This window comes from Hylobates moloch, unplaced genomic scaffold, assembly GCF_009828535.3.
Source record: "Hylobates moloch isolate HMO894 unplaced genomic scaffold, HMol_V3 SCAFFOLD_6, whole genome shotgun sequence".
NCBI lineage: Eukaryota > Metazoa > Chordata > Mammalia > Primates > Hylobatidae > Hylobates > Hylobates moloch.
In genome coordinates this window covers 83860791-83874843 of record NW_026652281.1, presented here as the reverse complement: position 1 = coordinate 83874843, position 14053 = coordinate 83860791, and the positions used below count along the sequence as shown (strand labels likewise).

The 14053-nt window shown below is 39.6% G+C and overlaps 1 protein-coding gene across 5 annotated transcripts in view; it reads left to right on the top strand.

Annotated features, from left to right (window-relative positions):
- Positions 1-14053, top strand: part of PHKB (phosphorylase kinase regulatory subunit beta) — a 246409-nt gene that overhangs the window by 181639 nt on the left and 50717 nt on the right. For all 5 annotated transcript variants that reach the window (XM_032157264.2, XM_032157259.2, XM_032157261.2 and 2 more), the window contains 3 exons: positions 7876-7931; positions 8443-8536; positions 13932-14015. In XM_032157264.2, coding sequence (XP_032013155.1) covers positions 7876-7931; positions 8443-8536; positions 13932-14015 — 234 coding nt within the window. The remainder of the gene's footprint in view (positions 1-7875; positions 7932-8442; positions 8537-13931; positions 14016-14053) is intronic.

Genomic DNA, 14053 nt, shown 5'->3' with positions numbered 1-14053 from the left:
TTGTTACTCTGACATGTACACTCTTTTATAGTGTATATAAATATGTACATTTTACTGATTATTTTCTTTTGTTAAAAATATCCTTGTTTATATTTGCAAACATTTGTTGGGTATGCTCAAGGGAAGATTTGTGTATTGCTAATAAATGTAACCAGCAATACCAAAAAAATAGATCCTCCTCCAGACCATCAAATGAATAACAATTGCTTTTCTTTTAGTACGAGGTATTGCCTACATCCTAAGTGAGAAAAGTAAGCATGAGGGGCCCCTGTAGTTTCACAGACCACTCATACACATTCTAAAAGCTAAATAACCCTTCCAAAGGCATGGCATGAGGTGGCCCAAGACTCGTGCCAAGTGTCTCATACAGGCAGTGGCAGCTATTCCTCTTAGGGACAAAAGATATTTGGATACCCTGATGTTTGGGGGAGTTTGGGAGGAGACTAGGTTAAAAGAGTAAGTCAGGATCTGGATAGATAAAGGAATGGAGAGAGCAGTCCAAATGTAAAGGGACAGTGGACAGAAACATGAGATGGACATGAGTGAACTGTTTTTTAGTGGAGTACTCTAAAATAGATGGGAGACCAACAGGGAACAGTAGGTAGTCCCTGAGTTGTAAAAGTCCTCGAGAAGTTTGGGCCTTGTTTGGGAAACATTAGTTTTGGAGTAGAGAGGTAATATCCTAAATATTGCATAACTATATCTGTTTACTAACTCTTCTCTGTCGCCTTTCTTCATGCATTCAAGAAATATTTTTTGACCACATCCTTTGTGCAAATCATTGATACAAGAAAATGAACCTGACCATAAAGCGCAGACAACGGGCAAAGGCAGGTGTGGAGCAGAAAGCTGAGGAAGCCTATTGCAGTGACCCAGGGTTGTGGTTGTGTTGCTGGCATTGATAGATGGCTAATTTTTTTTGGACACTTACTATATGCCAGTGTTAAATGCTTATATATTATGTATTATTCTCATAACCCTAGGAAATAGATATTTTTATTATTCTCAATTTATAGATGAGGAAACTGCGGCTTATTGAGGTTAAGTGACATAGTGAGTCACACAGGAAATAATGATATAAATATCATTGTGTAACAGATCAAAGTTTGCAAAAATTTTACATGCCCTCTTTTGTTTGATCCTCTCCTTTTGTGGTAGGCACTGTAAATATTTTTCCCATTTTACAGATAAGCAAAGAATTGAGAAACTTGCCTGGGCAGTCATTCATCAAATAGTAAGGATGCCTACTATGTTCCATGCATGGGGAGGTGGCAGTAGACCACCTAGATCAAGTTCCCTGCCCATAGGGAGTTACTTTCTGAAGGGAATGAATAACAATAAATGATAAAATTTCTGTATCGGACAGGTACTATGAGGCAGACAAAATAAGGTAAAGTGGTAGACTGGGGTTGGAGATGCCTGAGGAGAGCAACTTTGGCCATGGTGGAAAGAGGAGGCCTATGTGGCAGGGATGATCGTTGAGATCTGTATGACCAGCGAGCATTCATTCTGCAACCTGGAGGAGAAAACACACCAGACAGCTGTAACCAGTGCACTTGATGGGAATATAGTTGGCATGTTCAAGGGACAGAGAGGACCCAGGGTGGCTAAAACATGTGGAGAAGGGAGAATAAGAAAGCAGAGGCAAGCATGCCAGAGCTAGATCATGGAGGGCCTCTTGGACCTGATAAGCAGTTTTGTTACCATTCTACAGGAAGTTACTGGAGAGTGTTCATAAGCATGGGCATGTGTGGGTGGGGTAGAGTAGTAGTGAGATTATCTGATTTACACTTTTTAATTACTGTTTTCAGGATGGACTGCTGTGAATGGGTGGGATGGGGTTTAAGACTGAGGTAAGTAGACCAGTTACTTAACCAAGTAAAAGATCATGGTGACTTTAAGTAGAGTGGTATTAGCAGTGGAGAAGGAGAGAAGTGGTGTGTTTGAGACATATTTTGGAGGTAGAGCCAATACGACTTCTTGGTGAATTAGCAGCACGTCACAGAGGCATACAGTATACTATAATGAGTAAGAAGTAGATTGGATTGCGCATGTTTGAATCTCCATGTTGCCACTTAATAGCTTTATGTATTACCTGTATGATGCTGGATAAGTTTTTTAACCACTCTTTGCCTCAGTTTTCCCATCAGTAGATGAGAATAATTATAGTAACCTACCTAATGGGGTGTTTAAGAGTATATAATTTAATACAACCACCTGATTCTTAATAAGTGTTCTCAGTTTTTGTCATTGTTTTGTTTTGGTTTTTTAGCTGTTATTGGTTATGGGGTTTGAAGGAAAAAGGAATTTAGGATGACTTACACATTTTTTGGCCAGAGCAAATGAGCTCATAATATGGGGTCTTATAGAGATAAGGAATGCTTTAGGAGTCAGTAGATTTAAGGATGGAGATCAGGTCAGTTTTGTCCATAGTAATCTAAGGCACCTATCAGATGAGCAGGATCATTGCTGGAGGAAGTGACAAGACAGGACTTGTAGGTAGATCTTTCAATCTAAAGTCCGCCTGCTTTCTGCTCTTTGAGAGGCAGGATAAGTGAGTGATTATGAGCACAGAATCTGCAGTCAGACTGCCTGGGTCTGAATTCTAGCTCTGCTAGGTCTGTGTCCTTGGATAAATTGCTTAAACTTTCTGTGCCTCATTTTTAAACCTGTAAAATGGGATAATAGTTTGATAAAGCACTTAAACAGTTCCTGGCATGTGGAGTGTAGTTATATAAAGTGTTCACTGTTGTTGCTACTTTTAAATCCTGAATCTTGCTATAGAAATGCAAAGAAAACAACATTCAAGATACTATGTGAAGGAAGGACTAACAGGATTCTGGTGACTAATTGCATATGGAGGGTACGTAAAAGGCATCAAAGATGATTCTGAGGTTCTGAGCTACAGTGACCCATTAAATGAGGATTAAAGAATAAGAACCTGTTTGGGATGGAGGTGGGGTTGATGATGAGGAGTTGAGTTTTAAATCTATTAACTTTGGAAATAACCAAGAGAAAATGTCCAGAAAACAGTTTAAAATGTGGGAACTAGAACTTAAGAGAAAGGTCAAGACTAAAAATATAAACATGGAAGCATCTGCTTATAATAGCAGCGGCAACCTGTCTAGAGCAGCCACTGTGGGGACAACAGCTGTAGCAGGGGAAGTGTGGCCAGGGCTGCACACTCCATGGAGCCAGAGGGGGCCAGGAGGAGGCAGGAGCCCCACTCCCTACTGAGTTAGTGGGGCAGGAGCCCCATGCTCTCAGGTGCAGCTGCAGCTGCCCAGCCGCAGCTCCAGACCCAGGCATCGCTGCACTCGTTGGGGCCTGGGAAGCCCCCAGCCCCCACAGGTTCAGAAGTGCCTGCTCCCATTCCCTGGCCTCTCCCCACTCTCAGCACCTGCAGCAGTACGGAACAAAGTTGTGACCGAGCCTGGGTGCTGATGCAACACAGCTGGGTGTGCGCACCCTCAGGGCAGTGTTGACATGCCATCCCCCTGCTGCCTCAGCCCCCTCTGGGTTTGAGCGCTGATGAGCACAGGAGTGAGGCCGGTGGGGCTAAGGGCAGCTTGTTGTGGGCCTGCAGGTATCCCTTGGCACAAACAGCCTGGGCACCGTGGACAGCATGTTGATGATGGCAGGAGGAAAACAGGCTCCTGGGCGGGTCCCTGGTGAAACCCCACCTTCAAACCAGGGTTGACCTGAAGCCTGGGGGCCAGGCTGCCACCCCTGGGTGGAGTCTGCAGCCCAGAGTGAGAACCTGTGCTTTTTCCGGGCCCACCCATGGCCACCCATGAACCAATCAGCATGTGCTTCCTCCCTTCTGAGCCCATAAAAACCCCCAGACTCAGCCAGACTTGGACAGATGTAGGAACTACCAGCTGCAGGAAAGAGTTACCCACTTCAGGTCTTCAGGTCTCCTTGACTCATTGGGATGAGCTGCCTGCAGAAAGGAGCTCCCACTGTGGGTCTCCTCTCAGCTGAGAGCTGGATACTCATCGGAATGACCTGCCTGCAAAAAGTAGCTACCCACTTTGGGTCTCCTGAGAGCTATTCTGTTACTCAATAAAGCTCCTCTCTGCCTTGCTCACCCTCCAGTTGTCTGTGTACCTCATTCTTCTGGACATGGGACAAGAACTTGGGACTCACCAAATGGCAGGACTGAAAGAGCTGTAACACAAACAAGGCTGAAACATGCGCCCCCCACCCCACACCTGGCTCACCCTTGGCAAGTGTGGGATCCAGGCTGGTAGTGCAAACTGAGCACAGCCTACCAGGTCAAGTGGGTGGAACGAGCCCAGTAGGTGTGGGCAATATTCAGGTAAAAGGCTCCACCGGCCACAGAGGTTTCTGGCTGGCAAAGCAACACCCCAAGGATCCCATGACACTTAGAGATAATAGCTTAAAGCTACTAGAGTGGATGAGATTTGAGAGAGAATGAATAGAATGAATATGTGACCATAGACTTGTGTTAGGATTATGTATCTCCAAAGACAGGGCAGGATAGATTGTAGAGGGCAGAAGTACAGAGGCAAGAAAGGTAAGGACATAGTTATAGTCTTATGTTTGAGAAATGAAAGGAAAAAAATGAGTGGTAGCTAAGTGTCTTAGTTTGTTCAGGTTGCTATAACAAAATACCATAAACTGGGTGGCATATCAACATCAGAAATTTATTTCTCGCAGTTCTAAAAGCTGGATGATCCAAGACCAACGTGCTGGTAGATTGAGTGTCTGGTGTGGGCCTTCTCTCTGGTTCATAAATGGTGCCTTCTCCCTGTGTCCTCACATGATGGAAAGGGTGCAGGGCCTCTTTTATAAGGATACCAATCCTGCTCATGAGGGTTCCGCCCTCATGACCTAATTACCTCCCAAAGCACCCCTCTCCATTCCCCAGCCCCTTATCCCCTGCCAATACCATCACCTTGGGGGTTAAAATTTCAACCTGAATTTCAGCAGGAACATACACATTCAGACCATAGCATTAAAGAAGGTGTTAAATCACCTGAGGATGTCTTTAAAAAGATGTTCAGAATCATTTGGGGAAGAACTAGCCATATAAAAAAATAAGATGACAGATAATCCAAATGTCTTAGAATGGTGGAAGCCAATGGGATCTAGGGCAACATAGGCATTATAGCAAACCTAGACAAGGAAGAGGGGAGCAGCTGTCCAAGGATAGATGTGAAGATAACAATAAGCAAATGTGCAACTACAGCAAAAATTAACGCCCTTTATTGAGTGTTTTTGTGTGAAATACTGTGCTTAGCACTTTGTTCTCTCCCTAAATCTTCAGTAGTTCTCTGAGATAGGGACAATTATTATATTCTCTGCAGAAATGAAAAATTGGAAACCACTTAAATATCCATCAACAAACATTTTAAAAATAAAGTATGGTATATCCACAGAATATCATGTCCTTCAGTCACTTTTTTTAATGAGGTCGATCTGCCAAAGAAAGATACCAGTAAAATACTTTATGTGATAATAAACACACGTGTGAAAACTTATCTGTTATCCATCTCTCCTAGTAGACTGAACTCCTCAAGAGGGGCCATTGGGTCATATTCATATTCTAACATGGAGTCTTGTGGATTACTGTCCTCTTGATCAGTTGAATGAGTCAACAAATGCCTGTAAAATGGAGATTACTAGTACCACACAGGGCTTGAGTATGTGTATATACGTGTGTGTGTGTTTGTCTGTAACCTGTGAGCAGAAATTATTACAATATTATTAGGAAAAATGCCATTCAGAAAAGAAGGTATTAATTACTATTAGGAAATTAACAGAGAGATTTAATGGGTTTTGGACAACAATGGTGGTGGTTTGCTGGATGCAGTGGCTCACACCTGTAATCCCAACACTTTGGGAGGCCAGTGTGGGCAGATTGCTTGAGCCCAGGAGTTCAAGACCAGCCTTGGCAACATGGTGAAACCTGTCTCTACAAAAAAATATAAAAATTAGCCAGGTGTGGTGGTGCACACTTGTAGTCCCAGCTACTTGGGAGGCTGAGGTGGGAGGATCACCTGAGCCCAGGAGGTCTAGGCTGCAGTGAGCCGTGATCACACCACTACACTCCAGCCTGGGCAATAGAGTGAAAACCTGTCTGAAATAAACAAACAAACAAACAAACAAACAAATCAATGGTGGTGGTTTGAAGAAAATGGTAAAAACAGAACAGATGGTTTCAACTTTGGCAGTGAAAGGAAGAGAGTTTTAGGAGTGGGGCTGCCCGTGCTGAATTCTTTCTCTCAATGGTGAATGGGGCAAAAGGTCCCACTTGGGCTGGAGTTATAAGTCCAAGCTCATTGTGGTAGATGGTTTGTGAACCAGACTATCTGAAATGCTTAGTTTTTACAACGAAAGATCTCTTCAGCCATCTAATAGTCCCCTAACTAGATGCTCAGTATGATTCAACATGTATAGAGGCCATTTTAGATCTGAATATTCTGTCATACAAGTGGAAACAATATCCTAAACAGGCCTATGATTCAAAAAGAAGATTCCAGTTTGCCAGTTACAATCTATAAGCTGCCTTATTTATTGTTATTGAAATATCATCTGAATTCTGTACGTTTTCATTTGCTTTTTATTTAAGAATCCCACAACTGTCCTGAAGATTGTACATAATGGCCTATTCTAAGGTTACTTGTCCTTTTAAAGCAGTAAATACTAGATCTCATCCAAGAGAAATAGGGCTTAATTTTTTCATTTGTTGTTAGAAATCTTGATGAGGCTGTGAAAACAAGTTTTTTCTCAACCTTTTGAGAAACATTTAATTCTGAGGTCTTTATCAAGTAAAAACAAAATTTGTAACATTTTAAATGGGTATTTATTTTTGTTGGATTGTTAAATCACATTTTCACTTACACATTCATTTAAATCACAGAAAGTCTGCCTGAAATGGCACTTTCACGATGATTCTGGGAACCATCCCTTTGATTGTATGGTATTTACTGCTGATATATGTATGCTGGTGTTTCTTGCCTTCCATCATACATAAATTTCAGTGGCATATTTAATACCATAGAGAGGAACTGATTGATGATAAATAAAATATTTTACAGCATATTATTGGGACTGTTGGATTCATTACTATAAAAGAGTTATGTTTGATCAGTGTTTTCAGAGCTCCCTAATACTGTAATTTATTGGTGCTTCTTAATGTTCTCTGTTAATTATATACAGGTTTCAAAATTGGGTTCAATTTAACAATGTATAATACATGTTATAGTGAATCTTTATCACAGAAAAAATGAGTAGCAAATATCCAACACTGTCTTTGATTAGAACTATTAAGTCCAACAGCTTGCATTTAATGAACATAATGTTAATTACATAGTCAACTGGGTAGTTCATGTTCTATTATAAGAATTATATATTAGAATAAAGTTATTTTGATGTATAAGTTGCCAAAGGACAATTGGCTACCAAGAAAGGGAATAACCTTTTATGTGGTTAAGATGTCAAATGAACAATTTTAACTATCTTTTTTTTTTTTTACAGAGAATTCATAAATTGGGTTTTTATTTTTAGTTCCTCCTCTTCCCTTTAGAGTTAAATGATGGAAAATGACTCTCGGTCCCCAAACTGCTCTTATGCATCATTCAAAATAGCCCTGACAGGCTAGCGCCTGTGGTAGTGATGAGGTTTATGGCTTTCCATTCCTTGGTGTTCCATTACTCTGTCTATACCATCAAATTGATTAGTAGGCAGTGGCGAGCAAGGAAAGAAAGGTGGCCGCTGAGAGCCAGCTGGTGTCCATCATTTTAATGAACTGCTTAGAGATGGTTAATATTGTCCTTGATTCTCATTGTAGCTGATGATGACCAGATCTTTTAAAATGTTTTCCCCCTGCCTTATTCTGCATTACAGGGCCCACTGGAAAATGATTTGGTAGTTCATGTGGCACTTATAGCAGAAAGCCAAAGGTATGAAATCCAAGTGGGTGGTGTGTTTTTTTTTTGTGGGGAGCGGAGGGGAAATGATTGCTTTATGTTTACAATATCGATTATGGTAGCAGAGATTAACTTCAGAAACTCCTTTACAGGCTTTCAAGGATATCATTAATGTCACTTTAAATGGCCAGCATATTATTCTTTTCATGTTTAAAAATAGTTTTGTTTTAGTTGAGGTGAATATTAAAGACTGTGACCAGTGCCAGTGTTGCCTGGGTTGTAGTTTTGAGAAATTCATGCAAACACGTGGGGATTACCAAAATCAGTGCTTACTCTCCCTGCCAGCCCCTAATGTTTCCATCTGATGCTTCGTGGAGGATCCATAAGGGCCTCTGAAGTCTAGTGCAGATGGCAAATTGCTAATACTAACAAATTAATAATGCCCTCCAAGTTAACATGTTCCCTTTTATCCTCCTCCTTCACTGCTTCCTAAACTGTAAATGCGTTGTCTAAAAACATCTCTTTTTTTCCCTATGATCTTTAGACTTCAAGTTTTTCTGAACACATATGGTATTCAGACTCAAACTCCTCAACAAGTAGAACCCATTCAGATATGGCCTCAGCAGGAGCTTGTGAAAGTAAGTGATTCTGCCTTTTACTTTCCTTACTTTGTAGAGATACTAGAGCTTGATGGTTCGACTTAGTTTACAGACAAGTCACACAGTTAAAATCTGATTCTGATATACGACCAGTAATCCAAAAGCTTCTAATTAAATTGAGAAGTCCACTTTAATGGACATTGTTACTAAAAAAAACTTTGTACTGTGTATGTGTGTGTGTGCATGTGTATGTACATTATGTTTATAGGTCTTGTTGATTCCTACTTCTTTCTAAACTCTATTATTAACCTAGGCTGAGCAGTTAAATAACAAGTTAGTCTTAATTTTAATAGGAATAAAATTATTCTTATGTTTTGATTTGATTTTTTTCCTCTTTTATCAAAATGTATTCTTACATTTTGATTTGGTTTTTTCATCTTTTCATCTTTGATTTTTTCATCTTTGATTATCAAAAAATATTTAGGTGTGAGAAGGTTTGTTTAAAAAAAACCCTACTCACACCTAAATATTTTTGATATTCACTACTTTCCTTTTTTTCTCTTTCCTTACTGTTTGGTGTCTGAAGTAATTTCAACCCCTTTGGTTTGCTGGGTCTCAAAGCAATTATAAAGTAAAAGTAACATCTGTATTTATCATTGATGTCGTTCCATACCTGTTTGGGATGGAATTAAAAGGTGACATTTGAGGCCTTTTGCACACACTGCTCTGCAGATGGATCCATTATTGCCTATGCTTGTGAATTTTCTTGCTCGTTAGAGACAGGACATTGTTGACTCCTACCCACTGCTTATTTTTAAACTGCCATTTTTATTTAGTATTTGTTAAAAACAACATAAGAACAAACTGCTCAGTGTTTAGTAGAAGTCTTTGTAACAGTGTATCTCAAGTGGACATGATTAAGTTTATTAGGTTAAATATAAATGGTTGCAGTCAAAGTATTGTTGCTATAACAGAAAAATGAAGGCTTAGAGATACAAACCCAACATGTTACATGGGAAAATGCAGGACTCCAGTATCAGGGCTGGATCTTGACATTAGGCAACACAAACCAGAACCTGGGTGTCAGGTCACCAAGAGCACCAGCTCTTGGAGAGTCCTTACACCTTCTCCAATAAATTTAACTATCACCACTCTGCCAAGAGATAAAGCTGAAAATACAAGGATCCCTAGAGCAGGCAACAATTTAAACTCACGCCCAGATGTACATAATGGTACAAGGCAAGGAGCGGAGGCATCGTGGAGGGTGAGAGAAGGATGCCAAAATCTAAGGCTCTCACGCTGTGCTCTTAGTATTCAGCTGCAGGCTGTCGGCTGCTAATACACTTTTATGCTCTCTTGCTGAAAGCTCTAGAGAACGCCAACAAAGCTTATTCTTTGATAAACATACTCTTAAAACAAATTAACCCAAATCTGTTTTTTCTAGTCTAATTAATATTAGCAACTTATTTTAATAGTAGGTGAGTTTATATCCTACCAGACAATATGCAGTCAAGATTTAAAAGGCTAACATGGTGAGCAAATGACTTGGATGTGGTATTCATTCATTCAGCAACAAACACATGCTATATGCAGAGCACTGTGTAGGACACTCATATGAAATGACTTTGTCCCTGTTCTCAGTGACCTCTGAGTTTACTGGTTTGACAGGAAAAAACAGTGAATTACAGTTCACTTTGAGAACCGTTATAATAGATGTTCATACAAAGTGCTTGTGAATCAGAGGCAGTAGAAGGCATTCTGTTACAGAGCAAGTAAAGACTTACAACAGTTCCTTGCTTATTTTTTATCTTGTTTTAAAAATGGTGTTAACAAATGACTTGCAATTTTGGTGTAGTGTGGCTGAAAAGACAGACTTGTGAGCAAGAGCCAACCTTCCTGTGCCTGTGTTGAGATGGAAGATTGTTTTTTGGTTGTAGCTGTAGCCTCTGTGTTCCTAAGCAGCTACTCTTTAGATATATACTAAGATATATTGCCTAGTATTCTGCTCCTTATAAGTCTGCCTTTTAAAAGTAAAGGTGTTCCCTCAAATCTTTGCTGATGCACATATTCTTATGCCAGCGGTTGCTCCCTTTCTTCTGAGAAGCCACTTCCTCCCTCAGCCCACTGAAGAGGATGTGAGGGCAGATAGCTGAGAGCAGGGCTTTTACACAGCATGTGGTTAATATTCATGATGTGATGACTGTAGTGTGATTTGTTTCATGAGGACTGAATACAGAATTCTGCTCTATGGTACAGACCTAGTATGAAGTACTTCTGTATTTCCAGGTAGTTTTGTCACTACTGTGTCTTTCGGTGCACTAAATGTTATGAATGTGTACAACATGGAGGCAATGTTATATGCACCCTGGAATGTGGGGAGCACTAACTAAATAAATTGTCACAGACCTGCCATACCATGGTTCAGAAAGTTAAGGAGAATCCTTTTACTGTAATAAAGAGTAGTATTTAAAGGAAACCCACCTAGATCAACACATTTTACCATACATTTATTTCTGAAAATTTGAAACTATTAATATATGAGGGAAAGGGGGCTGCATCTAGTGTTATGTGCTGTGGTTTCAGTGCAGCTATGCAACATAATGCTTATAAAGCACTGTTTCTGACCAGTTGACTTTGTCTAAAACCACTGCTATTCCAGAATCAATATTCACAGCACGTGTGGCTCAGGAGAACATTCAGTTGCTCCCTCATTCATCTATCAAGTATTTCCTGAGCACCAGCTACATACTAGGCACAGTGCCAACTTCGGCTGCTGTTCTACAGGAATGTACAATTCGAAAGGAGAAAGAGATACAAACCCAGCTCTCACATAGATGTGTGCACTATGTCAGTGAACAGAGAGCTCTGTCAACACCACTAATTTTGTATATAATGAAGTTGTTATTTGAAATTGGTCCAAATCACAATCAGTAGATTGTGTAGAGATAGTTGGTTTGATTTTCCACTAATTTTGTATACAATGAAGTTGTTATTTGAAATCGGTCCAAATCACAATCAGTAGATTGTGTAGAGATAGTTGGTTTGATTTTCCATTTAGGAAAATATAGGTTAGATGTATTTCTCTCATTAAATGTAAAAATAAATTGCAGACAGATCAAAAATTGAAAACTTTTAAAATTATTTAAATATAAAAGCACTAGAATAAAAAAATAAGAGAATATGTTTTAGCTGTTGGGAAGGGAAGTCCATTTTTAGAATGATACCAGTGCCAAAAAGCCATTGAGGAAATGATTGACAAATACTGTATAAATATAACAAACAGCCTGGCATATCAAAGGTGCTTGTGAAATTTCCTAGTAGAAAAATGTTTATATTGAAATGCCACATGTTGAAATGAGATTCCACCTACTGTGCAGTCATTCTCACATTTCATAACAACACTGAAGAGGAGCAAACTGGGCAAAGTATTTGATTTAAGGGGCAATACTCTTAATATACCAAGATTTCTTGAAATAAAAAAGAATGCCAAATTCCCCATAGAAAAGGGAACAAATGAAAAAAGTTATAGAACATACTTAAATATATTAGAAAATGCTGAACCACAAAATATTTTAATATAGTAGTTTAAAAGTAAAATGAAATATTATTTTGACCCAGGAAGGTGGCAAGGCCTGTACACAGTTAATACCAATGTAAATTGGCACATTATTTCTAGAGGGTGACCAACCTCACATTATATTTCAAAGAGAATGTATTCTCTTTGATCCAGCAAGTCTAGGAAATTATCCTGCAGATATAATAACACACTGCCCAAAGATGTTTATTGAATTATTTTTAAAATAACAAAAAATTGAGAGCTATCTTTATCAGGAGATAGGAGTTTAAAAAGGTAAAGGGGCTTCTTGATTAGATTAAGTGCTCAGCTCTGACATTGATTAACTCCTAATTCATTCCAAGACTATCTGTTTTTAACCTTAGACATTCTAGAAGTTTCTGCTCCACTGTGGCACCCTTCCCTACTTTGTAATACTTCTGCAGACTTTCCTCCTCAGTTTTTATTTATTTATTTATTTTTGAGATGTAGTTTCTCTCTTGTCGCCCAGACTGGAGTGCAATGGCGCCGTCTTGGTTCACTGCAACCTCTGCCTCCTGGGTTCAAGCAATTCTCCTGCCTCAGCCTCCCAAGTAGCTAGGATTACAGGCATGTGTCACCACGCCCGGCTAATTTTTGTATTATTAGTAGAGACTGGGTTTCATCATGTCAGCTAGGCTGGTCTTGAACTCCTGACCTCAGGTCATCCACCTGCCTCAGCCTCCCAAAGTGCTGGGATTACAGGCGTGAGCCACTGCGCCCAGCTTTCCCCTTAAGTTTTAATATTTCTTCAATCGTTTCAACATTGAAATGTACAGAAAATGCATAGACTCATTTTAACATTTTTTTTTTTTTTTTTTTTTGAGATGGAGTCTCTCTCTGTCACCTAGGCTGCAGTGCAGTGGCACGATCACGGCTCACTGTAAGCTCTGCCTCCTGGGTTCATGCCATTCTCCTTTCTCAGCCTCCCTAGTAGCTGGGACTATAGGCACCCGCCACCATGCCTGGCTAATTTTTTGTATTTTTAGTAGAGATGGGGTTTCACCGTGTTAGCCAGGGTGGTCTTGATCTCCTGACCTCATGATCTGCCCGCCTCGGCCTCCCAAAGTGCTGGGATTACAAACGTGAGCCACCACGCCCGGCTCATTTTAACATCTTGAAACTGGAATACCACAATATTAAGTTTAAAAAATGGGACACAGAAAATATGTTATATGAACCCATTTATGTAAATATACACACATATTGACATGTGTATAATATGAGTACATATTTATTGATGTACTTTTAAGAGTCTTTAACCCTATCTTGGTGCCCCTTAGGGATCATACAATGAACTATACCCCTTTCAGCATATACCAGAGAAATAGTTGCAAAAGGGATTGTGAAAATAAACAGGAACATTCACTTTGAGTTACATGGTTTGAATATTTCATAAAATGTATATAATCAGAAAAAATCAATGAAGACATTTTCATTTTGGTGGGAAATACTTGAAGGTAGAAATTTAGTAGGAGATTATGGCCCTAGTTTTTAAAATGTTAAACAACTAAATGTTTTAATGATACAGGAAGCATTAGCCTTTTTGTGTTCTTTTACGAATCAGAGCCATGTAAGTTGTACATTTGTAGCAATGTAGGAACAATATCAAATTTAAGAATGTTGCTAAGTAGATATGCAAAAGTTTTGCTCTCAAATCTCTCAGTAATCTAAAATCTAAGTTGACATCTTTGGCTAGCTTGTCTTCCTACAAGTTTTTGGATTAGGGTTCCCTAGCTTCTTTCTCTCTGGAAAGATCAAAAATTAACCGGGCAATACTCAGGGGTAAGAAAGTGACATGGATTCTTACCTGACTCTAATTTACAAACTTGTGTCTTACAGGCTTATTTCCACCTGGGTATCAATGAAAAGTTAGGACTCTCTGGAAGGCCAGATAGGCCCATTGGCTGCCTCGGTACATCAAAGGTACTCATGAAATGTCCTCAAAAAGTAGTTTTTGGATT